This window comes from Dermochelys coriacea, chromosome 1, assembly GCF_009764565.3.
Source record: "Dermochelys coriacea isolate rDerCor1 chromosome 1, rDerCor1.pri.v4, whole genome shotgun sequence".
Taxonomy (NCBI): domain Eukaryota; kingdom Metazoa; phylum Chordata; order Testudines; family Dermochelyidae; genus Dermochelys; species Dermochelys coriacea.
In genome coordinates this window covers 39,944,419-39,971,037 of record NC_050068.2, presented here as the reverse complement: position 1 = coordinate 39,971,037, position 26,619 = coordinate 39,944,419, and the positions used below count along the sequence as shown (strand labels likewise).

Genomic DNA, 26,619 nt, shown 5'->3' with positions numbered 1-26,619 from the left:
ATCGCCTCCACATTCACCTCTGGTGCCTGTTTATGAGCTTGGCAGATGAAATACTGTAACTTGGTATTCTTATCTAAATCTCTGGGAACAACTTAAAACTTTCTACCACAAACTAAGTTTGTGGGAGTTTTTCCTTCTGACAAAGGAAGGTGTGTGGATATATTTGTATTCTATTTCCTGTGTAATAATCACTGCTGTTTCTTCAACAGGCTGAATATTCAGAACTAGTTGAAACATTACTATCAAGTCAGCAGGATCCAATCATTTACCAGCGGTTAGCAGATGCATTTAACAAGCTTACTGCAAGCAGCACTCCTCCTTCACTGGACCGTAAGCAGAAGATGGCCTTCCTAAAGAGTTTAGAAGAATTTATGGCAAATGTTGGTGGACTCCTCTGTGTAAAATAAACAACAACAAAACTCTATGCCTAATTTAGACCCTTTCTGCAAAATGCACTGAGAAATGCTGAAAGCTGACTAAACCTTGTACCTGTTTCTGGGTTCTTTGCAGCCATCTCAGATTTCAGAGAGCCTGGAAGTTTGATATAACACAGTTGAATAGGAGAGGTCAACTTTGAATCAGCTTCTGCTATTGTGTTAGTCACAATCTGTCATATTTGTATGTTGTAGAGAATGAACAACAAATTGAAATTTAAAAGAAAATTCCATATATGTGCAAACAGATATGGGCACACTGAAAAATAGTGCCTTTTCCCCCATTAGCTTAAAACATAAGTGGCTGGACAAACTTTTACAGATTTTTTTTTTCTGAAAACCATATTAGAGTATGATGTAGACACATACAAAACTGTAAACAGTGTAGCTGATTGAAGCTTTATTTTTTCTCTCTGAAGATTGAGTTTATGATCCAAGGGAAAAACACCAAATGGTATTTTTTAACATGTGTTTAGTTTTGCTTTTCTACATCACCTGATGTTGCATATTTTATGTAATACAGGTTTCTACATTATATTCTGCTGCCTAAAGTTCAGAAGGAAAAAGGTGTATATTTTTGTTCCCCTAAAATGAACTTTAGGAACTGTAGCCATTTTATTGCCTTAATTTAAAACAAACAAACAAAAAAGTGATATACTTTAGACAAGAAATATAAGGCAACATTTGAGTCTTCAGAGTTGGTTCAGGATGTTGGCATTAAGCTGCTGTGTACCTGTTGCAGCCCTTTGTGTTGACATGAGTGTTATGTTGGGGTGTGAGTCTAATGCAATGTTCACGTGTAGTTTTACTTTCAGTATCTGTTTTAATCCACATCCAAGTCGTGCACAGCTGCAACGTATTTCTACACTGAACTGTTTGCTTAAGCAATAACAATTCAAAGGATGTAAATTATTGATTTATACAAACTGTTTTTAAGTTGGGGCATTAGATAAAATAATTATGCTAGACTAGGGGTTTCAAACTCTATTTTACCCAAGGGCCATATACAATTGATTCAAGGGTTGGAAAGATAATTAGGATTTGTGGTGGTTTTTTTTTTTTTTTCCACTACCACCTACAGGTTTGTTGTGCTCTCCTTTGCTCTTGCTCAGTTTTGTGTGTCAGCACTTGAGCAGTTAAGGATGTACATACGTTTCATCCTGCCAACTGATAGATATAGTGGAACAACAAGGGAGAGTAACACAAGAATACAGAAGTAAGGCATACTTTGCCAGTAGTCATAAACCTGACAAAACTGAGGCAAATGCACATTCTGCATGCCAGATAAAATTGCTTTTTGTGAGGGGTGTGGGTAGGTGGGGAAGAATTTGGCCCTTGGGCTTGTGCTTGATACCTCTGCTAAATTGTGCTGTTGAATGTTTTCCATGTGGTTTTTACATTTATATAAAATGTACAGTATATACACCTTTACTGTGCTGTGTATAGCATCATGTTTGCAACTCTGTGCCATCCTTCAGCTGTTCATCTCAAAACCAATCATATTAACCACTGTGCTAGTCATAGTGATTCAGGACATACTTTTTGAGTTAAATTCATGCATGTAACCATATGAATGGAATATAAGGGCAGAAAGTGCCATCTTTTCAACAGAATTTTTTCACTTTTATTTTAATCCACTATTAATATGAAAACTGGGCTGGAGCAAACATACACTTTAAAAGGTAACCATAAAATTTGTTAGACAACATCCCTTCACAGTTAATATTGTATATCGTCTATTTGAATATATTTTTAGTAATATTTGCAAGACAGGGAATTTTCTTCAACTTTCTTCCTAGAAACCCTATCTCTTTCCTTAAAAGATTTCTTGTGTGTGCAACAAAACTACTCTTGCACTAGTGATGGGGAAATACCATTGTATCCTTGTGCATTGTTCCAGCAAATGGATGACAAATTTATTGGCGCTGCTTTTAGAGTTCATGTCTGAGTTTTTACTTTTTATAAAAGCAAGTGTCTTCAAAACATAGTCCTTTGGCTGAAGGGCATTAAGTCCTAGAAACATGAGCAACAGTAATAATTGCTAATCTACCTGGCAATACCAAAAGTTGAACCTTTGGGGCAGATTCTTCAAAGGGATGACAAATATTTTTATTTTTTCTGGTTCTTATTGATTGAGTAATAACCACTGTCATAATAAATGGCTCCAATATTTTCAGAACTACTTTATTTACTTAAAATTTGCTCAAAATAAACTTCTAAATTTTTATAAACTATGGAAATTTGGAAATTCCCTAGAATAATTAAGTCAGCAATAAATCAGCCTACTACTTTAACATTCAAACAATATAGTACACCTACCAATTACCTTTTAGATGAATCTGGCCCATTTTGTGTTCAAGACAACTGACATCATGTAGCTGCTTTCGTAGCTACATTGATGATCAAAAATTGTTAAGGATTACTTAAAATGTTACGTTTGTTCTTTCATTTTAAACGTAAGTTTTATGTTAAAGGGACACTGTCCAGTGTTTTTAATTTGCAATTTTTTAACTTTGTCACATATATCTCATAAGCTTGACAACATATTTTTCCTGGTTTTGTTTTGTTTTTTCTTTCATGTCAGAATGTTAAGCATTGATCTTCCCACCCCACCTAGTGTTTCTTGTAGAGCAAATGCAAAGATATCTCTACATGTTTGTGTAAAAAACAACCTCATAGATGTCACTAAAGTTCTGAGAATGCGTTTTTGTTAATTTATGCCCTTTCTGGTGGCCGTTTCAGTATCTAAACTACTTGATCACGTTCTCTTCTCAAAAACAACTTTTTCAATGAGATTCTTTGAAACTCAACCACTAAGAGCAAGATCTGAAGTCCATACGACAGACTCCCAATGACTTCAGTGGACTTTGAATCAGGTCCCAACCCTCTGTTTAGAGACACTGATATGATTAACATCACTGCATTGAGTTTCCACTCACTGTACAAAGTGAATAATGCTTTTTAAAAATTGCCAGTTTTTAAAAAAAATTGGCATAAAGAAATCAAATTGATTTAATTATAAACCATGTATCATAATTGTACTATATTTTTGTCAAAACTTAAGATGACTTTTTACCAAAATAGATTGGTATCAGAGAGTCTTAATTCTCAAGTTAGAGATCCAAATACTTTTTCTCTTCCCTGCATCTCCCCTTCTTTTTGGTTTAAACAATAATTTCTAGCTTCAGGGTTTCCCAACCCCACATACCTACTGTTTAGCATTAACCTAACTACTTCCCTATGCTTCAACCCACTAGAGGCTAGAGTCCTGCAAACAAGGGGTATCTGGTTGGGTAATGAAATACAAGGACTGGGGGAACAGAGGTCCATGAGGATTAGGGAGGGGTGATCTTCACTGAACCTCCACTTCTAGGCCTCATTACATCTTAATTATCTTCTGTAAATTGCATAGGAAGTCTGTTTAATGCTGTACCAGTTGGCATGAAGTTGTTTCTCCTTGAGTGATAAAGGACTTTGTTTTCCTCAGAATTTGGAAAAAACTGTTTTCTCTGTGCACTTAAATCCTGCTAGTCAAGTGTGTCTGGGATTTGAATTTGGGTCTTCTGCCTGATAGTGTATAGCACTTTTACCTAAGCCACAACTTTTAAAACACACCTTGTTTTAAACATTTAGCTGGATATCACCCTATATGTTGTTTAAACCATATAGTTTTAGAGAACAAGCTTGGTCCAAAATCTCCAAAAAGTCCATTGCATTTCTTAAAGAAATCTAATTATAAAGAAATCATCTTAATTTCTAATTACAGAGATTTTTAAGTCTGTTCAAAAATAAAAATAAATTTAGTACTTCTACTATAAAACATTTTATATCATTGAAACTGAAATGATTTAGTCACCTTTTAAAATGAAGGTGTTTTTTTAATGAGAATGGTCAAATGGACTGAGCACAAGAGAGGGAGACAAACTCCTAAATTCTAACCACCTTTGCCACTAACTCTCTGTGTGACCTTGGACAGTCACTTAAATTCTCTCTCTCTGTTTCCGCATCTGTACAACTAAGAATACTTACATACCTCATGGGGTGTTGTGAGGATTAACTGAAATCTATAAAGTGTTTTGAAGATCTAAAATGCTATGTAAGTGCTAAATATTTTTCATTTTACTGCTTATGTAAGATGGAAGGTTGACCACGCTGAAAATTGAAGTGCTTTGTAACTATAAGACAGATACAGCACAGGCAGCAGTAGTACTGCAGTATTTCACAGTAATAACACCTGCTGTAAAATTTAGTTGCTTGGATTGCTACTGTAAAATTTTTTTTTTTTTAATTAAGGGAAGCTTCCCTACCAGTGTGCCTCTCAGTTCAGTTCTAAAGAGTGAAATGGTGGTAGTTTCTGTGCTGACTCAGTCTTTGGTGCCTCTACTGAGATTGCCAGCAAGGGTGCCAATTACAGTAGCATTTTCTTTTGGGGGGGGAGGATGGGCGGTATGACATGAACAACTAGCTCGATTAGGAACTAAAATCACTAGCTCAATTTTACAAGGTTCCTGTCTGTGCTGGTGAGAGAAACAGTGGTCCGTGGTTTAATGAATTAGCTTCTAGCATGTTTAGATCCTGTCTGTCGTGGTTGGGGGAAAAATATAGCGTTTTCTAACAAGCACAGTGTGGTTTATTAGTAGGTGTTAATATGATTTCTCTGGCCCGGATAAACAGGGTCATAACTTATCAGTTAATTGTCAGAATCTTTCTCACTAGAGTTTTTTGTGGTAGTGCCCTAGGAATCAAGGCATGAGCCGTCCATTCTGCTCAACGGACCAAGATTCTACTTTTCAAGCCCCTTTTTTCAGTTTTTATAACTTGTCACACTGCACTCTTTTGAAAAGTTTAAAATATATTGGTATATGACGTTCACCTCTTCAATTGAAAGATGTTACCTGCATTATATTCCCATCGACTGTGTCTGATGGTGGCTAAAATCCTTCCTGAGCCCAGTTCTCATGACACTGCAATCTGCCATTGGATTATTCTGGATTTTACAACTGGGAAAATATAAAATACCTTTTAGTTGTTCCTTTTGTACAAAATAAGGAACCTCCATGCAGTGAATTTGCAGTTTTAAGGTGACAAATGTGTGTCAGTCAGTCTCAGTGTGTAAATATTGTAATTTTTAAGAAGACTTTCAAGTTTAAAAACAGGGATTGAAGTGCTAGTTAATTTCAAGTATAATTTCACCTGAACATAGTTGAACATTACAGTTGAAGGTGTGAACTTGCATAATAATACTTCACATATTGCAGCAATAAGAACTTACGAAACAAATGGCTATGTAATCAAACCTTGTCACAAACTAATTTCCAATTTTAAAATTAACACTTTATGTATTTTTTTAACATACATAAATGGGGGAGGGTAACATTTTCCACTAAAGATTTTTGTTACATTTTGTTTTGGCCATGTGTGATTTGTGTGTATTCTTTTGATATTTTTTCTAGTATTTAACTTGCATTCAGGCCCTCAAATAGGGGGTTTGTTGTACAGTCATATAATAGAAACAGAATATTATGAAATCACAAACCAAATTTTGCTCTTGATTACATCAGTGCAAATTTGGGGTAACTCAACTGAAGTTAATGAAATAACTCTAGATTTATATCAACATAACTAGGAGCAGGAATTTGGCCCTAAATATTCAAAAATGCAACTTGTATAGATGGCACAGAGTAAAACAAGTATTCAGTATCTTCATCAAGAGGGGGAAGGGACAAATGTAAAATACAATTGTCCCCCAAAAGCATGTAATGAATTTTTCCATTACATACTGCATATGAACAGAAATTCGTGATCTAGAAATCTGTATTCGTCCTGAACATCTAAACAGTTTATTTCACTTCTTGGCACGAAATGTTTTCCAAACTTTATCCTGCTGTGGCACATAAAGTTACACCTACATGTATAGATGTCTTTCAGAAATGTTCAATTAGCAGCAGCGGTTTCTCATGTGCTGTGAGCTAATTGTATTTGGGTTAATCAATAGCTACTCTGAATCTTTCCCCTTTCTCCTCTGCTCATTTAAATGTTCCAAAGAACCGCTTCACAAACCCTGAAAGTAAATTACACTACAGCTTGCTATATATCTTGGCTATGTATCACTTTAAACTTACTGGCTTCAGAAGTACAATTATGACCACAGTAGATTTATATTGGCTTGTTTTAGACCAGGGAAAGCCTGGGTAAAGGAGAGAAATGTTTTAAGTAGTTTTGAGCAAATCTCAGAGAGCAACTGACAATTTTAAAGCAGCAGAGTTATCAGAGAGCCTTTCATGTAGATATTGAGCTAATCTGCTTTACATTAACAAATGGGGTCTGGAATAAACTTGAATGATTTGGGTACAAAGCCTTTATTCACACTTATTTGTGTAAGTGTATGCACAAAAAATTTCATTTTGCCTTTGTGTACTACTTGCCTTGACTGTGCATTGTAGATTTCTTAAATTCAATAGCTTCCCTCCACCCCCCCAGTTGCCATTTGTTGTAAACAAAAATGTGGGAAACAGTTTTCCCAGTGAAATTATTTAATCAGCTATGTTTTGAAGATCAACAAGACAAAGCTGAAATTAGCTAGTGGGAACAAGCAAAAATCTGCAATCATGATGTGAAAAAATATGAAGTTAATCTTTAAAAATAAATAAGTCACTGAATTTGTTATCCAATTTCATCTTGGTGGGATAAGGAAACATAGGAATTTAAATTAATCAAGCACATTTTTAAAAAACAAAAGACGTTTTGGAATTGCATTGGAGATCTGCATTCAAAAAATAGCATCATAGTAAGGCTGAGACTGCTAAAACAAGTGTCATTAAATAAATATTTTCAGTTAATAGTAATAAAACCTATATCTGGGTAATAGAGTAGTCAAATTACTCCCAGATAATACTGCAACTATAAATTGTGATTTGTTACTAATCACAATGCTTACTCCCACTCACATATTTAAGTCTCATGAAACAACTGTTTTCAATTTAAAATTTGTTAATGCAGTCTAATTATTTTTAATTGCCTTTACAAATTAGCAGGGTAATATAGTAGCTTTGCATATCGGATGTCTTCCCCTCCCCTCCTCCTCCCCTAAGCAACTGGCCCTTGGGGTTACCAGTTATTGTTGCAAATGAGTAGACATTACAACTTTATTAGCTTTATCTCAGTCGTTGGTATTATTAGTAATAGAAACCAGTTGGGACTATGGTGTGTCAGAACCACCACAGATCTGTTGCTGAATATAGTATTTACTGCATGGAAAGAAGTCATAAACCCAGCAAAAGTGTATTGATTTGAAAGCTACCTTCAGATCTATTGTTCTAATAAGTTGCCAGGACACTCAATATTTTTAGTACTGTATCCACGTTACTTAATTCTTGCAGTATGCAGTATGTAGTGGCATTTTGTTACTTCAAACTATTATTGTAATTGCTAAAAACACCATTTGAAGTCTTAGGAAGATCACTGATGTCCTCTCACAAGATCAATACTATACTGGGAAGGCTTACATTCTTCTGCCATTCGAAAAAAAGACTGTTCTTCTAAAGTACTCTTTGCCTGCCTTCAGGCTTTTATGCACTTTCATGATTTCTTAAAAACTGCTGTTGAAAATGTACTGTATCTTGCATATGGATTTTGATAAGCGCACATGTGTTTAAATATTAACTCACTCAGACTCAGGAAAACAAGAAAAATTAGATACCTGTTTTGTATCTTGGTTAAAATGTTTGTTACCTACATCCTTTAAGGTGGCCAGATCATGTCTAGATCCCATGAGTGTAATTGTATTTAATTGCTAGTGTAATCTGTAAAAGAAGAGCAGTGTAGTTGGAATTTATGGAAACTTCTGTCTGTCTCTTACTTTTGTTGGATCTATAGTCTAAATTGGAGTTTAAAAAAAATCCCATTTACTTTTCAGAAAAATGCCTTGTTTTTTTTCATAACATTAGTTTATTTCTATTTGCTTCCTCCTTCTTAAAAAGAAAGTATGAAATAAGTGCAGAGGTATCTGTAGGAAAACTTGTGTAAAATCTGCTGCTGTACAAAATGTTTGCTACTTGACTGCATTTTTGTTCCACTTTAATTTTACTGGTTTTGCTAAATATATTTTATATATTTTTCTTCCTGCTTCTTGTGATGGCAGAGTGTGATTACATCATTGTTTGAAAAAGGCCACTTGAAGACACTTTTGTCAGCATCTCAAAGGCCAACAAAATCTGCATGTTACAATAGTATATATGTTGTGGTAATTCTGGGAAGACTCTGAATAGCTTATGTTGGGCTTTTAGAGAAAAAAGGGTGATCCCACATTTATGCAACATAGCACAGTCCATTGATATGGAAAATGTTCTGTTAGCTCATTTAGATATTGGATATTCTATATTGTTTCCATTTATAACAAGAATTTATAAATTAGTCCTCTGGTTGCCATTAAAAAAAAAATCAAGTTTCCACACAATTTTCCCCCATACTTGAAATGGGAGATCTGTGGTAATGGCTGGCAAAGGTGGACTTATTAATGGCTTCTATGGTAGTCTGACCACAATCACCAACACAGCCATTGTGGTAGGCTCTAATTTACACCTTAATCTGCATTCTCAGCAGAAGGACTAAGAATTAAAGAACAGGTGCAGTGAACTGTTCTCTTAGCTGTAGCAGTTGTTCAGCTCTCCCCTGACCTGAGGGGAGCAAAGGGATATGCATCTGGGGTAGTTGTGTAGCTTGGGGATTGCCAGTGTTGTCATTCTGCTACTTTTCACAGATTTTACAGTGGTCTCCCTAGTCTAAGTGACTTTCAAAATAGTTGTGTAGAGGTGCATATTTGTGTTTCAGTGGCTTCCAAGTGAAAGTCTCTTTTTACAAATTAAAAGTTTTTTGTTCATCTCCCTCTCCCCAACTATCAGCCTTGAAAATTCACCTAGAATATGAAAATCAAGCTCTGTTCTTTCTGGTTTACACATCAATAACAATAAAGACTCTCCAATTGTAATGTAGTTAATTTTATTGATGTGCCAGTCAGAATAGAATACCACTTATTCTTTCATAAAGCTGTGGTCACTTTTCAGAGTAAAACTACATTGTTTAAAATTGATGATTTTTCCTAACAAAGCAAAGAGCTTCTTTCCCTTATGAGCTCTAGCTAAGATCATCAAAAATAAGTAGAATTGGCATTTGCTTACAAGCAGAAATTCTCTACTACATCAAATCAGTTTTTAGCATATCCAATTTTAAAGATAACAGTGTCAGAAGAAATACATTGAATTCTGTTGAATAATTTAGTAATAGTCAGTGATGCATCCATAAAGAAAGGAAACTAGATCTGTTTTTGTGAGAGTGCAATAAGTGATTTAACTAGAAGTGAGTTTACTCACAAAGAGGGAGTAGGAAACTGACTAAATGACCCTTAGTATGATGCTGCTTCTGGCTTTTATTTGTTTCTTATATGGCTTTTGAGTTTGACCCTACACCCATTTAGAAAGGACCATGGTTCCTAGTCATCAAGTTTGATCTCTGGTTTTGTCTGCCACCAGATAATGTCCAAAACCATAATCAGTGATTGTCTGCCAAATCCTTTAATTCCTTTAATTCCCTCCAGTTTCCAGTAACTTTTTTGGGAGGGAAGAGGAAACTTTTAGTCATAGGGAGACCATGTTTCAAAGAAATCTGGATCAGAAGTGGAGCTCCTCCCTTCCTCTGTCTTGTGCCTTTTATGCTTGAGACTTATAGCCCTTTCTGTAGAGCTCTACATCTTAATTACTTTTCATTAAATCTTCACGGCATCCCAGGGAGGTAATTTAAATAACAAATTGGGAGCTAATCCCTAATATGCAATATTCTGTACCACTAATAGAGGTAGAAAGTTATCTCATTTAAAATGTCATATTTTTGATTATTCCACAACCCAAAGGAGGTTTCGGAACTGAAATAACCAAAGTCGTAGTAGCAGTAGACTCCCCTCCAGGCTACTTGGTGCTATGTTGCAGAATCTTCCACAGTGGGGTGAACTTCCTCTTTTGCTGGATTTTCAATAAAGGCAAGAAGTTATTTTGAATCAAACAACACATTATATTGAAGTATGGGACTGGTGAAGGGTGTAAGAGCCTTCAGTACAAGAGCTTTTAGTCCTCTCAGGGATATATGCAATCTTCAGGTAATAGCCATAGAGAATAAAGTGTGGTTCTATAGCTACTAGATGCCAGATTCTATTTCTACATTCAGCAGGGGCAAGAAGGAGGACTAATGAACTGTTGCCTGATAGCTTATATTTATCTTCTACTCAAAATATTTTGAGTAGTTTAATGTTTCTTTAAATCATTAAACACATATTCTAGGTTACTAGTTCTCTTGTGCTACTTGCCTCCTGAGCAGGAAAATGGTACTGAATATAAACAAAGTAGGGTTTTATTACTTTTGTTGCTCTGGTCTGGATTCTCTCTAATCTGCCCATTTTTTTGAAGAAAAAAAGTGGGGTAGAGTGGGACAGATTACCTCCCCTATCTTACATATACCACTTCTGTTAACGCAACCCAGAATATTTTCCTTTCACAATGCATTACGTTAACTCTCAGTAGTGATCCACTGGAACTCCCCAATCCTCGTCTACAATAATGCTGCCTATCCCTTATTCTCTATTTTGTATTTGGTTTTTCCTTTTTAAGTGTAGTACTCTGCACTTGTCGATTAAATTTCACCTTATTGAATTCAAACCAATCCTCCAGTGTATCAACATAATTTTTAATTCTAATTCTGTTCTCTAAAGTGCTTATAACCCCTCCCAGCTTGGTGTCATTTACAAATTTTATAAGCATACTCTTCTCTGTGTCATCCAAGTTAATGAAAATATTAATTACTACTAGACATAGGACAGAGTTTGGTGGATCCTATTTGATAAGTCCTCACAGTTTGACAGTGAACCACTGATAACTACTCTTTAAGTATAGTCTTTCAACCAATTCTGCAACCACTTTACAATATTTCATCTCAAGTGAATTTCTCTGGTTTGCTTATAGGACTGTCATAGGGTTGTCAAAAGCCTTGCTAAAATCAAGATATGTCATAGCTACAGCCATGGGCAGCATGTGAACCCCCATTTTGGGAGACTAATCTTTGGTCCTACCCTGCCCTCCTCCTCTGCTGGAGCCCTGAGCCCCACACCATGGGCGCCAGGATTGTATAATTTTTGCTGGTGCCCAGAATGGGTGCAAGCAGTGCCAGGACTGACCGGGGCAACCGCCCCAGGCTTTGTACTTTGGGGGGCCCTGCACTTCAGGGGGACATGGGGTCTAGGGTGGCCTTAGGGGTCAGTGCTGGACCTGGCACCAGCAGCAGCAAGTGATCCGGCCCTCCGCCTGCCCCACTCCGCCAGCTCCTGGCATAGCTTGCGGGAGGGGGTGGAAGTTGGAAAGAGATAGGGAAGAAGCAGAGGCCCGGGGGAAGGGGTGGAATGGGGACAGAGCGGGGGGGGGGGGGAGAGGCAGAGTGGAGGCTTGGGGAAAGGGGTGGAGTGGGGGTGGAGCAGAGCAGGGCTGATCAGCACCAGGCCATCCCGCTGCTTCCAGGGCCAGGCCCCCTGTTAACCTCCCAGGCTGCCCTGGACTCCACGTACCCTGAAGCATGGGGCAGAACGGCTCTGATTAAATATAAGCTCAAACATTGGTGGAGCCGGACCCACATACCTGAATATTGGCACAAGCACCACGGGTCCATATAACTTGCTGCCAATGTCCCCCGCCACGGTCGGAGGAGTGCTACCCTGAGTCCCAGCCCACCGGCTGGCCTGCCCCAGCTGCCGTCCTGGACTGGCCAGCCCAAGCACTGACGTGCCCCAGCCACCCTGAGCTGCCCTACCAGCTTTGGGGGGAGAGGCTGAGTGAGGGTGGGAAGAGTGGGAGAAGGGCCTCGGGGCAGAGCCTGGGCAGGGCTACAGCCTGGCTATTTGGGGAGGGTTAGCCTCCCCTGGACTACTGAACCTGCTGCCCCAGCTGCTAAATAGGTTGCACTACCATAGGGTTACCAACTGTCCAATCACACAAACCTGAACACCTTTCCCCTGCCCCAATGCCACACCCCTGCCCTGCCCCTTTTCCAAGACTCCATCTCCTGCTCACTCCATTTCCCCCCCATCACTTGCTCTCCCTGCCCCTCTGCACTTTCACGAGGCTGGGGCAAGGGTTTGGGGGGTGCTCAGAGTGTGGGAGATTGCTCTGTTCTGAGCCTGGGGCACAGCGTTCGGTTGCAGGCTCTGAGAGGGAGTTTGGGTGTGGGAGGGGGCTCTGGGAGGGAGTTTGCATGTGGTAGGGGGCTCAGGGATGGGGGTTGGGGCACGAGAGGGGGTTTGGGGTGTGTGCTCTGAGAGGGAGTTTGGGTACAGGAGGGCATTCAGGGCTGGGGCAGGTGGCTGGGGTATGGTCTTCACCCAGGCAGCGCTTACCTCGGATAGCTCCTGGGAAGCAGCCAGCAAGTCTAGCTCCTAGGCAGTTAGGCAGCTCTGCACACTGCCCCTGCCTGCAGGCACTGCCCCCACAGCTCCCATTTGCTGCGGTTCCCAGCCACTGGGAGCTGTGGAGTTGGCGCTTGGGGCAGGGTGCAGATACCCTCCTGAGCCTAGGAGCCAGATGTGCCAGTTGCTTGTGGGAGCCATGAGGAGACAGGGCAGATAGGGAGAAGCCTGCCTTGGCCCTACTTCACTGCCAGACTTTTAGTAGCCTAAAATCTCCCGGTTTGGCTTGAGTAGCCTCCGGGAGATCGAACCCGATTCTAGGAGACTCCCAGACAATCTGGGAGGGTTGGCAATCCTACCTGTCAGAGAAAGAAATTAGATGGGGTTGGCATAATTTGTTCCTGAGAAATCCATGTTGGGTATTACTTTTTTGACCTTATCACCTCCAAGCTTCAATGAAGTGTTTAATAATTTGTATGTTACCCTGTATCTTGGGGGATACTGCAGTTAGGCTGGCCTGTAATTCACCCCAGAGCTTCTTTTTGCCCCTTTATGAAGACAAGTACCCTGAGAGCTGCGTGCGGCCAATCTTTAGCAGGTAGGCTTTAAGTAAAAGCCAGAGAGCAAGAGAAAGCGATTCAAAGAGGCCCAAACTCAAAACTAAAACAATCCATCTCCTGGGGTTGCAGGTGGGGCCAGGCAGGGCTGCCCCAGGAGCACCGCAGGAGCGGATCCCCCTGGCCCAGCCCAGAGAGCAGGATCCGGGGGGCTGGAGGGCCGGGCTGGAGCGGTGGCTGCAGCTGGGCCGCCCCCTTCCACCGCAAGCCCCCCATTGGGGTTGAGGCGCATTGGTCGGGTTGGGGGGAGAGCTGGGGTCACGGCTGCCCTCGTGCCCCGGGGCTAAAGGCAGCGCGCGGGGCTAAGGGGGCCCTGGGCCGGGCACGTGACCGAAGCAGTGCGCGGGACACCCCCGAGCTCGGGAGAGGAAACACAGGGCGGGACACAGGCGGGACCCGCCCCCTGTGACGCGCCCAGGGAGCGGGGGCGATGGGACGCCAGACTCACCAGGACCAGGCGCGGCCGGCCACGCGTGCGCGCCCCCGCGGACAGGGTCGTGCACGCTGAGCGGGAGTGCGCCTGCTCGCCCGCGTAGTTCTTAGTTTCTAGAGCGGGGTCGGGGTGTCGGGCCCGCGCCCGGAGCGAGTCGGGTCCGCGGTGAGTGAAGTGAAGTGAAGTGAAGTGAAGTGATGAGGCCGCTTCGCCTTGGGGGCAGGGGTTGATTGAATGAAGGCTCCAGGGATAGGAGTGTTGGGGGGCAGCACTGGGGTGGGGTTGGGGGAGGGATGGTGTGGGGGGAAGCATTGCGGTCGGGTTGGGGGAGGGGAGGTTTTTTGGGGGGAAGCATTGGGGTCGGGTTGGGGGGAGGGGTGGTTTTTTTGGGGGGAAGCATTGCGGTCGGGTTGGGGGAGGGGTGGTTTTTTGGGGGAAGCATTGCGGCTCGGGTTGGGGAGGGGTGGTTTTTTGGGGGGAAGCATTGGGTCGGGTTGGGGGAGGGGTGGTTTTTTGGGGGGAAGCATTGGGGTGGGTTGGGGCGGAGGGAGTGATTTGGGGGGAAGCATTGGGTCGGGTTGGGGGAGGGGTGGTTTTTTGGGGGGAAGCATTGCGGTCGGGTTGGGGCGAGGGGTGGTTTTTTTGGGGGGAAGCATTGCGGTCGGGTTGGGGGAGGGGTGGTTTTTTGGGGGGAAGCATTGCGCTCGGGTTGGGGGAGGGGTGGTTTTTTGGGGGGAAGCATTGCGCTCGGGTTGGGGGAGGGGTGGTTTTTTGGGGGGAAGCATTGCGCTCGGGTTGGGGGAGGGGTGGTTTTGGGGGGGAAGCATTGCGCTCGGGTTGGGGGAGGGGTGTTTTTTGGGGGGGGAAGCATTTGGGTTGGGTTGGGGGAGGGGTGATTTTGGGGGGAAGCATTGCGCTCGGGTTGGGGGAGCGGTGGTTTTTTGGGGGGAAGCATTGCGCTCGGGTTGGGGGAGGGGTGGTTTTTTGGGGGGAAGCATTGCGCTCGGGTTGGGGGAGGGGTGGTTTTGGGGGGGAAGCATTGCGCTCGGGTTGGGGGAGGGGTGTTTTTTGGGGGGGAAGCATTTGGGTTGGGTTGGGGGGAGGGGTGATTTTGGGGGGAAGCATTGCGCTCGGGTTGGGGGAGGGGTGGTTTTTTGGGGGGAAGCATTGGAGTTGGGTTGGGGGAGGGGTGGTTTTGTGGGGGAAGCATTGCGCTCGGGTTGGGGGGAGGGGTGGTTTTGGTGGAGGTGTTGAGCTGGGGGCAGAGCGTTGAGTTTTGTTGTGTTAATTTTGATGGATTATATGGGCCTAAAAAAGTGTTAACGTGACCCAGTCACCATTCGGCATCAGACTCAGTGTTAAAGAAGATTCAGGGTTCGGTATGCAGGCCTCAAGCTGTTTAATATCATGGCAATTGGCAAACACATTATAAATCCTCTTTAAGCTCTCCATAAAGGAACAGGAAATGGAGGGGGGGGGAACAATTCAGTATTTGAAATGTAAAGTATTTAAATAAGGCTTTCTTTTTAACAATACCCCTTGTTCACTTTTCTGTTAGCTATAGAGAATCTGTAGAAGGAAAAGCCCCCTTGTTAATTGAGATGAGCTGGTGGTGGTGGTGGTGGTGGTGGTAAAATCCAATCTCTAGAAGAAAAAACAAGACAAATACAAGAGAGCAGAGGAAAAAACGACAAAGATGGAAAATGCAGTTTTTGTCTCCAGTGTTGACAAGCTTACTGGAGAAACACAGGTTTAGTACGTGGTCTTGTTGGCCGCTCCAAGAACTGGCAATTTATACCAGCATCAGACTATTTATGGCCGTAGTTCTCAACCTTTCCAGACTGCTGTAGCCCTTTCAGGAGTCTGATTTGTCTTGCGTACCCCACATTTCACCTCATTTAAAAACTACTTGTTTACAAAATAAGTCATAAAAATACAAAAGTGTCACAGCACGCTATTACTGAGAAATTGCTTAGTTTCTGATTTTTACCATATAATTATAAAATAAATTGATTGGAATATAAATATTGTACTTGCGTTTCAGTGTGATACTTTAGCCTGTTTTTCACTTGTGAGCCTTCTATGAAGCCCGAGCAAGCCCCAGCAGCAGGGCTGAACCATGTAACATAGCTTTGCAGGGCCCTCTGTGGCACGGGGCCCTGGGCAGTTGTCCTGCTTGCCCCTCCCTAATGCTGGCCCTGCACTTGTGATCCCCTGAACCCGTCCTGTGATCCACCCTGGGGGTTGCAACCCCCCAAGTTGAGAAACACTGATCTAAATGAGTTGAGTACCCTCTTGAAGATCTTTGTATACCCCCAGGGGTACGTGTAACCCTTGCTGAAAACCATTGATCTACAATGATGTCATTTTTATCCTGACTCTGATCTGGGCTTCAGAGTGATTTGCTCTAGATAGAATTGCTCAAATTCAGAACCAATTGCAATAGTAGCTTTTTGGACTTGCAGTTTATATTAATAATTTTATAAGTGTTTATGCTAGGCAATTTAACAGAATACTAAGAACAAAATTAGTCTTAAAACAACGTATTTGTGTTGGGTAGCTTGACTGCAGAATTTTCTGCTTGTGCAAAAGCAGTGAGCCAGGATTCTTTACACTCTAAAGCACAGGGTTTAGCCTTTAGGCCCTGTAAAACTGAACCAATTTTCTTTTTTTTTTTTAATAGGGTGGAGAAGAGAGGACATAAAAAAACCAATTTTTGGAACCCATTTTTTTTAACTTATTTCTACATTCAAATTGAGAATAAAATTTCTGCCAAACCAGTCCCCTTTCTGCCAAACCAGTCTGAAAACCAAATGAACTACTACATGAGTCTGTGTGTTCAGTCAGGGCTCTGATTTATAGAGACGAACACTTCCATTGAGTCTGTGGAGTGACAGACTAAACATTCCCAGTGAGCACTGTTCAGTTGACCATCTCACAGTGGTGGGTTAATGAACATTCCATGTTAAACATAACCCCCTCTTAGCAAGTGGTCAGATGGCACGTGCAATCTTAGCAAATCAAGTTTAGAATGCATGTTTTGATCAGAGTGTTGCAAAGAGAGAGAAGCCTGGGCAAAGAATTATGGACATGAACATAGAGTTGTAACTAGGATATTGAAAATTAAGGGTGGGAAAAGAAAAGGGAAGGTCTTTATGTTTAAGAACATCTACATTTATGGCTAATTATGGCTAATCATAAAGCAATTATATATTTTGTAGGGCTGTCAAGTGTAGTTATCTGGGGCATAGGTTAATTAAGCATTAAGCATCAATATGCTTAACTAATGTCTATCAAACCAAAACAACCTGAGAGGAACATACTGCTGTACTTTGGTGCTCTGTAAGCAGCATGTGTATTCAAACATTATATGCATAACTACAACTTGGCCAGTTATGCTTCCCAATATTAAAAAGAGAGAGACAGGTTCTGCAGCACATAGCAGGATCTCTTGCTTTCTCACATCATTACTCTCAGCATCTCGGTCAAGGTACCAAGTTTGCTGCATTTTGTCCAAAGGAAACAGGCAAGTGTTATGAGTATTATCTCTGTACGGGGTGGCTGCTTTCTGTAGTTAGCATGTTAACACTGAAAAAAATCCCATGTAATGGGGTATGTTAAGTGACTGAATTTTTCATTATGAAAATGATAAACACAGATAGAAAAGGAGTACTTGTGGCACCTTAGAGACTAACAAATTTATTAGAGCATAAGCTTTCGTGAGCTACAGCTCACTTCATCGGATTTGTTAGTCTCTAAGGTGCCACAAGTACTCCTTTTCTTTTTGCGAATACAGACTAACACGGCTGCTACTCTGAAACCTATAAACACAGATGGGAGTCTGCTTTCCTCGCCCCCTTTCACTCCTGGTAATGGAGATCTTTCATGTCAGTTATTATTCCTGTAGGCAACTGATCATCTTCCTCCTGATTAATAACCACAAGCCCGTTTCAACGAGAACATACTTTTATATTGGTGAGCTGACCATATGAAATATGTTCTAGTTTTTGCTAATTATTTGGCACTAATTGCATCACACTTTTTAGGTGGAAAGGGAGGAGCAGAGTTCTACAGGACTTGAAAAGTACACAAAAGGCCTAATTAGTTAGAGGCTGATAGTAAAAAAAGGTGAGTGGTCCTGGAAGAATAACACACCAGTAAAATCAGCAGCCCTCAGCTGTATAGAAAGGGAATGGTTCTGGGACTCCTCCCTGGACTCTGCTTGGAGACAGACTATTTCATATCTGCCTCTGGCTGGTAGGTGTTTGATACATTTTAATATTACCCACCCAATCCAACCTCCATCTTACACTGCAAGAGTGAATGTGCTTTATTTTGTTGGCTCCTGGCTTCAGGACATTTAGTTTTCTGGTTAGTAAGTGTCTGACTGTTTGTTGTTTTATCTCAAATGAGCTGGTCTTTACTAAATGCTGTTATCATTGAGGAAAAGCTGAGTTTAAACACTTCTTCTTCTTAACATCTAGACAATGGGTGATGACGACGACGACATCCCTCAGCTTTCATCCCATACACTGGCTGCCCTGCAGGAGTTCTATATAGATCAGCGACAGAGAGAGGGCTTAAAGATCTCCCAAGGATTTAAACAGTATTCCTTTGGCTCAATAGAAGAGGACTGGGTAAGAAACTAAACTTCAGAGACTGCAATTCAATTACTTGTAGTGCCCAGTTACAGAGGAGCAGAAATGTGAGACTTCTTTTAGGAAGTGAAGAGGAAGGAGGAATGAAAAAGGGCATTTTTCAAGAGTGGGGGAATTTAATGGTACTGCTTCTACACTGACTTTTATAGTCTCCTTGACTTGTTATTGAAGCTGGATGTGGTGTTTTTTGTTTGTTTGTTTTGTTCTATCTGGCACTAATTGAAATTGACATAGGAGGAAGGGAGAAAAGATGCCAAGACAAGTAGCTGCCCTCTCTGGAAATTTTAGTTCCAGACTGGGAGGGTGGAAGAGGTACAGATTTTTCCTTTGGTGCGCATGTGAAAGAGATGCAATTGAGACATTGTAATAATGTGGAAATAGCACACTCTTCCCTCTCTTCTCCCATCATGCCTCTCTGTTTTTTACCTATCTTATTTGGACAGGTGACTTGTCCCTTCTTACCTGTGACTGACTGATTCTGGCCATGAGGTTTTCTGGCTCTCTTTTTCCTGTTTCTCCCCCCCTCCACGCCTTTTTTTTTTCCTGATTGCTATCATCTCAAACTTTCTCCTTCCTACCCTCTGCTATCTCATCTTTCCTTTTCTTCACTGCTACCACTTCCTTGACTTTTCCCATCTCTCCATGCTGGCTGTCTCCTTGCCTCTCACAATCCTGAGGTGGTATAAACTGTTCCCAACCTCAGAATAAATGAATGACTTCTTAATAACACAATTTTAAAGTACTTAAAGACAGGGAGTTAAAATATCTGCACACTGCAGGTAAACAATATCTTTGGATTTGGATTCACCATTGGTAACAGGGCAAAGGTACTAAATAAAGGAATGATCTAAATAGTCTGGTTTAGCTTAGTTTTGTTGAAATAGTAATAAATTTTTATAAAACTCTGGCAACATTTAAGTGTGAAGTAGCACTATTTATTGGCTTGAAATACTAGTTTATAGAGGAAATAACAAAACTGTCAGCAGATTAAATCCCTTTTCCAGCTCGGTTGTTCAGAGGTGCAGGATTGCAATTTATGATACAAAAAAGTTGTGGATTTTGGCTTTCCTAGGATGGGGCTGATGCTGGTTAACAAAAAGCATCATATACTGCACAGTCAGAAGGACCGATGCTGTCAGTAATTGTTTGTGCATGATTTTCCCCAGCAATTGAGCCAGTTTTGGTATGATGATGAAACTGCATTGTGCCTGGCTAATGAAGCTGTTATGGCAGCTGGAAGGGGTGGCAGGTAGGTTTTATTAATTATTTTATAAATTAAACATTTTGTGCTTCTTCTTATTTAAAATGTTCTAGGTAGGTAGGTAGAACAGGAAGAAAACAAACTGGCCAGCATCTCTCAAGAGCAGATCCTTGCAAAAGACTCAGATGGGGACACGTTCCTTCACTTTAAATCATCTTGTTTCTCAGACAGTACAGAAAACGCAGAATTTTGGTAGTAAGAAATAGCAATCCAGATTAGAGAGAGACCTGTCAGGGATGGTCTAGATAATATGTAGTCCTGCCATGAGAGCAGGGGACTGGACTAGATGACCTCTCGAGGTCCCTTCCAGTTCTATGATTAGCAGTCAGTTAGTGGGTAGAGCACAGGACTGGGAGTTGAGAGGCCTGGATTTTAAGCGTGGCTGTGACTGTTTCTCTATGTGACACTGAGAACTCATTAACCAGCCTAGTTGATCACACTTACCATATCTACCTCATGAAGTGTTTTGCACCTTAATATTTGTAAAGTGCTTTGTGGTCCGAGAGTGGAGATGCTGTACAAATGCTTATCTTTCATTTTATTAATAACTAACAACATCACACCAGTCAGCATGTCCATTATTTTAAACTTCTGCTCTTAGGACAGGTCTACACTACCGCTTGAGTCGATCTAACTTGCGTCGGGTAGGGGTGTGAAAAAGATACCTCCATGAGCAACGCAAGTTACAGCAACCTAAGCACTGTCCACACCGGCACTATGTCAGCAGAAGATGCTCTCCGCCTCTCGCGGAGGTGAAGTAATTATGCCAACAGGAGAGGTCTTTCGCCTCAGCATAGAGCATCTTCACCAGATGTGCTACAGAGGTGCAGCTGCACTGATTTTTCACAAAATTTCTTCTTTGAAAAAAATTATTTTAAACTTTATTATTAAATTTTCAATTCTGTTTGTATATTGCTATAAAACAAGCTTTGCTCTGTAGGTAGTGCTTAAGTCCCCAGTGCAGCAAGGTACTAAAGCATACATTTAAGCATATTGCTGAATCAGGGCCTAAATACCCAATATATTTATAATATATTAAACCTCGATTAATTATTGTAATTACATTTGTTTTGAGAATGTGTATGTGCTTGTTATCTGTCTGATGCTGAGAGCTCTTTTTTTTAACTAAGCTAACTACTAGTTCTGAGCTTTGTTACAAATCTGCTTCCAAATCCTAAATTTTTAAAAATTGTTAAACATTGGTAACTAACTGTAAGATGTTCATGTTGACTTTCTGCGTGTTCCTAATGATGGTTTCTTGTGAACTGAACACAGATCTTGCGACTTATTTTTTCTTTCCAATTCCATTTAACTATCATTGCAATTCCTTTGGTTTTAAGATAGCTTTGCTGATTAACTTGGCAATCTGATTCAGAAAGAAACACAGAAAAGTTATTTTTAGAACTGTAGAAACCTTTGCCACACTATGCAGTCTAAACCTGAAGTTCCCAATATTTGAGTGTCAGAACTATTTATTCCATTATTCTACTCATTAGAATACTTGGTATACAAAACTGAACACAGGAAGTATGAAGACAGTATCCCATACAATGTTCTTTTCAATGTAACTGATTATCCAGTATCTTGATTGATTGGGTTGGGTATTTCAAAACCAAAAATGATGGCAAGTATATTTTTTATAGTTACGGTTAAATATATTATTCTTACAGATTCTTTGCTTTGTTGCTGCTACCAGTTAATGTTCTGTTGTAAACAAATTCAACCAAAGGGCTGTAATTACACTAGCACCTGTATTTTATGAACTAATTGGGGATTTAAGTGTTCATTAAATCAAAAATTTCATGAAATTGAACATTTCAAAATTACAGTAGATATGGTCCATAGGGTGCAGTATGGTGCACTGCATCACATTCTTCTTGTTCTTCAAACAACTGCAAAATGATTTCCAGTGCACTGAAGGCAGTGGAGTATGAAGGGATGTTAAATTATGTTTATGAAGAACAAAGTTTCATTATGATTTTCTGCCCCCCACATACACACACACCCCACCCCGCCTCAGTCGGGAAATACGGTTTGTTGCACGTAAGATTGGTCTTTATAAAATCGAGGTTCTACTGTCATTTTAAAGGACATATCAAGGGAGGTAGGCCTTAAAGAAACCAGAGCTATCAGGTTTGTTTTGTTCACAGATAAACACATGCATATTGCTCTGCCTCTCTTTGTTCTTGTGTGTTGACAGAGTATTGCAGTTAGAGCTAGGCGGGAAATGGTTTTCCCATCCTATGAAAATTTTTGAGATTTTAATTTTTTCTCATTCTGTATCAAGATGAAACCAAGACTTTTCAAATTCTTTGGACAAAAACATACAGACACTCCCCACTGCCTTCCCCCCTGGAGTAACCTGGTGGTCAGGGCACTCACCTGGGATCTGAGAGATCCTGGTTCAAGTCCCTGTTTAGCCTGATTCAGACCAGGGACGTGAACTGGGTCTCCCACATCTCAGGTGAGTGCTCTAACTACCACACTGTTCTAGAATGGAGTTAGCTTGCTGAATCACCATTTTCTGACTCCCAAAAAACGTCATTGCAATTAGAGCTGGTCAGGAATTTTTCAGTCTCAGGAGCCTTGTTAATTACAATACCCTGTTTGCTCAAAAGAGCAAAGGGAATAAACAAAGCAGAGGGATAAGGCAACATATATTCTTATATTTGGATTGCATGTACATGAAGTTGGCACTCTGTGTAGAAGGATCACTCAGATGAGAAACTGGGAATAAATCTATAATGCAACCTAGATTTAATTTTAGAAGGTTCTTTCTGTGAAAATAGATTGGGAGGAAAATAGAATGTTAAATCTTAGGTGTTTTCATATTTTGGTTATTTAACCATGACGTAGTCTCTCTAATATTTATTTCAAATAACAGAGAGAAATATCAGAATTGATGCCATTCATGACCAGTTTTTAACTTATTCCTGATGTTTCATCTTGTTGACTATGTCAAAAGAGCTGTAGCATTTTATTTGTCCTTGTGGACTTTAAACACAACCATGGTGAAATCCACATAGTTTAATAGACTTTTCTGAGGTTAGTCAGCCTGGTGCTACAATCAGCCATACTGTTGATTATCTCTGCTGCTAGTACTCTATTATCATTAGCATGATGTAGTTCATTATTAACCTTCATAACTGTCTGCATATAAATCCTGTCATTTTTAATATAAAGAGTCAGGCCTTGATCCCTGCTCAAATTAATGGAATATTATGGCTTTTATACTTAGAGGCTTGTTGTGGTTGGTAGGTTTGTTCAATGCGAAATTATAGTGAATGTATTAAAAGCAGAAATCCAAGTAAAAGCAAAAAGGTTATAACTTAAAAGTGAGGTCCAAATCAAAACCCGGGATCCAAGTACCCCAGGGGCTTGGAAGAGAGGTCAAAATCCAGATCTCATTTTGCAAATAGACCTTACTTTCGGGTGTTAAAAATCTAAATCTCGTAGTCTGAGCCCAATTCTAATATAATCTTTGTCTGTTACCCTTTAAAAAGAATGTTCTGAATTATTTCTTTTTCTTTTCAGGATAGCGTGTGTTAGTGCTCCAAGTGTTTACCAGAAACTGAAAGAACAGGATGGCAAAGATTTTTCCATGTGTATACTGGAATATGACAAAAGATTTTCTGTGTATGGAGAGGAATTTATCTTCTATGATTACAACAATCCGTTGAATTTACCTGGAAATCTCATACCACACAGTTTTGACATAGTATTAGCGGATCCACCCTATCTGTCTGAGGAGTGTCTCAGAAAAACAGCAGAGACAGTCAAATTCTTAACAAAAGGAAAGATTCTGCTCTGTACAGGTATAGCTTCTGTGTCTTTTGAGAGAGGAAAAAATATACTCAATGTGTTTGTTCTAAATATTTTTATCATCTATTTTGGTGACATTCCAATGGAACCCACCAGGGGTCCAACAGAACCATATTTGCCAGGCAGGTTTCAGCTTGCTTGCCCAGCTCCTGCCTGCCAGGTTGTCCTGGAGTCAGGGACTCCAGAGTCTTCAGGGTCCATGGCTCTGGGGCAGCCCACCAGGCAGACTGGCCTGGAGCAGAGCTCCATTCCCTTTCATGGAGAACTTCAAAAATTCTGGGTTTAGTTCTGATTCAGAACTAACAGGTATTGTTACAATGCTGTTGGTTCTTTAACTGTTCACGTATGTTCCCTAACATTTTAACTGCCCCAAGGGCTGAGATTTTTAACAGTGGCAGAATCCCTCTACATTACCTTTAGCAATAAATGGGTCTACCGATACACTTGTGCTCCTCCATGAAATGGAATTACCTTTCTTAGCACAGCTCTAGTTGTATCCTAATTAAGACAAAATGCATTGTTTTTTAGGAAATCCTGACCACTGAGCTGTACGGTCTTATAGCATGTGTATGCCTAATGCCCCTAATACACATGGGGAATATGTATTCAATGCCTGGGAATCCCTATATATTTCTGGAGCTGAACCCCACTGAGAGTCTGTTCTGTTTATAGAGAGCAATTTGTCAAGTGCTTAGAGCAACAGTTCTCAAACTGTGGGTCAGGACCCCATTTTAATGGGGTCGCCAGAGCTGGCTCAGACTTGTTGCTGTCTGGGGACGAAGCCCAAGCCCCACTGCTCAGGGACGAAGCCTGAGAACTTCAGCCCTGGGTGGCAGGGCTCAGGTTACAGGCCCCCTACGTGGGGCTGAAGCCCTTGGGCTTCGGCTTTGCTGTTCCCCCAACCCGGGGCAGCGGGGCTTGGGCTTTGACTTTGGCCCCTTCACCCAGGACGGCAGGCTCAGGCTTCGGTCTCCCCTCATAGGGTCATGTAATAATTTTTGTTGTCAGAAGAGGGTCACAGTGCAATGAAGTTTTAGAACCCCTTGCTTAGAGCAAGAAATTGAAACTCGGGACTCTTGAGTTTTCTTCCCACTTGTGCCACTGACTTGCTGTGTGAAGTTGAGCACACACTCGACCTCTGTGCCTCAGGTTAGCTAACTGTTAAAAAAGAATACTTACTTCACAGGGGTATTATGAGCTTATTTTTTGTTTGTAAAGTTCTTTGAGATCATCTAAGAGAAGAATAATGTTTTTCCAATCAAATAGGAATTCTCTGATTGGAACACACTCTGTAATTAAGGGGATTATTTTAATATTTTTTGTTCCACCAAATGCATCCGATGAAGTGAGCTGTAGCTCACGAAAGCTTATGCTCTTAATAAATTTGTTAGTCTCTCTAAGGTGCCACAAGTACTCCTTTTCTTTTTAATTTAAATTTAGTTACAGTAACATGAATACCACTTACAAAGGTGATTTTTTTTTTAAAACAAATAGTTTTAAATTTATCTGAACTCATTGAAAATAAATGAAAAATGCTGCTGCCTTTAGGAATTTTCAAGTTCCTAAATTCTGCAGCTGCTGGCTGAGGTTTATGCTGCCACATAGCTCTTCCACGGGGAGCCCAAGCTAAGCTAAAATGACAGAGTGAGTGGTGACTGATTGTAACGGCCTCTAGATCTGATCAGGGAAAAGGGAAGTTTTTAGCATTCTAAAGGAATGAAAGCTTTGGAGTTTCACTTTGAACACAAATGTATCGATAGACACGTTTATTGTTAAAGGTCACATCTAAGGATTCTGCCACTGTTAAAAACCTCAGCCTTTGGGCAATGAAAGTGTATGGGGCAGTTAAAATGATTGAGGATATATGTGAACAGTTAAAGAACCTGCAGCATAGTAATGGTACCTGTTAAGGCCTCTTCTCGTTGTGGAGCCCCATGTTTCAAATGCTGTTAAGGCTTGCTTTGCTCATGCTGCAATAATGCTCTAATACAGAGGTTCCCAAACCTTGGTATGTGTGTCATGTGTGAACTTGATGTTCCATCCATTCATTTCACAGTGTTTTTTAAGAAGTTGGTACTTGAATAAGTAAAGTTTGGGAGCCTCGCTCTAGTGCACCAGTTGTGTTACTTCCCTAGAGCATCTCTGGTTTTGAACTGGGTACCTTTAAATATGACTGGAGCGTACTCACTCATCAAATGGCAGCAGTGTGTGGAAGTCGAATCTGTGTCATTTGGCTCTTGATCTAGAGTCGAGCATGTTCAAGGGAGAACAATCAGCACCAGGCAAAGGGGATAGTGGAGAAATCACCTAAGATCATTCTCAGACGTTTTCCTTCTTTTCTTTCCTTCCTTCTCCCTCCCTTGGGACTCCAAATCTCTGTGTGGCCCAAGAGTGCTTGATGCCACAGAGCTTTAGAGAGGATTGTGAAAGGGAAGCAAAAATAGGGGGATGCCGGAGGAACAATTTAAAGAAAAAAGCATAGAATGTAGTGTTACCTTTCTTTGTCAACAAATCATAATTTTTTTTCTGCTTCAGGTGCAGTCATGGAGGAGCAGGCAGCAAAGCATCTTGGTGTGAAGATGTGCAATTTTACTCCAAAACATACGCGAAATTTAGCCAATGAATTTCGATGTTATGTGAATTATGATTCTGGACTAGACCGTGATTCTAGCTGTTCAGAGTGTACGTAAAATAAGAAAAACAGTACATCAATCAAGTCCATTTATTCCTTCTTTCAGTGATATCTGCGATCCTCATTGCTTTATTAAAGGTGCTGCTTCAGGTGATGGTTTCTGGGCTAGCTTTAGACATTGAAACGTGGCCAACTCTGTAATCTGTTAAGTCTGCAAACATTTGAAACTTATTTCTTTTAGTACCATTTAGGGCTTGTCTTCACATACAGCAAGTGCTATTCACAGGCACAGCTGCACCAATGCAGCTGTAGCATTTTAGTGAATG

General features: G+C 40.9%; 2 protein-coding genes across 10 annotated transcripts in view; both read left to right on the top strand.

The window, feature by feature from the left end:
* Window positions 1–8,551, top strand: part of XPO4 (exportin 4) — a 135,665-nt gene extending 127,114 nt beyond the window's left edge. For 4 of the 6 annotated variants that reach the window (XM_038409057.2, XM_043504280.1, XM_043504279.1 and 1 more), the window contains one exon: window positions 210–8,551. In XM_038409057.2, the coding sequence (XP_038264985.1) occupies window positions 210–407 (198 nt within the window). In that variant the 3' untranslated portion in view covers window positions 408–8,551. The remainder of the gene's footprint in view (window positions 1–209) is intronic. The other 2 variants (XR_006277613.1, XM_043504281.1) reach the window with 1 other exon arrangement.
* Window positions 8,552–13,802: 5,251 nt separating this feature from the next.
* Window positions 13,803–26,477, top strand: EEF1AKMT1 (EEF1A lysine methyltransferase 1). Of its 4 annotated transcripts, none has more exons than XM_043504277.1 (6): window positions 13,929–14,085; window positions 15,479–15,675; window positions 18,405–18,557; window positions 19,745–19,827; window positions 23,374–23,654; window positions 26,197–26,477. In XM_043504277.1, the coding sequence occupies exons 3-6, from the start codon at window positions 18,408–18,410 to the stop codon at window positions 26,349–26,351; spliced, it is 669 nt and encodes a 222-aa protein (XP_043360212.1). In that variant the 5' UTR covers window positions 13,929–14,085; window positions 15,479–15,675; window positions 18,405–18,407; the 3' UTR covers window positions 26,352–26,477. The 4 variants fall into 4 exon arrangements, with proteins under 4 accessions (XP_038242941.1, XP_043360212.1, XP_043360211.1 ...); XM_043504276.1 differs by lacking the exon at window positions 15,479–15,675 and adding an exon at window positions 17,828–17,895 and having other exon boundaries at window positions 13,939–14,085; XM_038387013.2 differs by lacking the exon at window positions 15,479–15,675 and having other exon boundaries at window positions 13,803–14,085.
* Window positions 26,478–26,619: the final 142 nt, after the last annotated feature.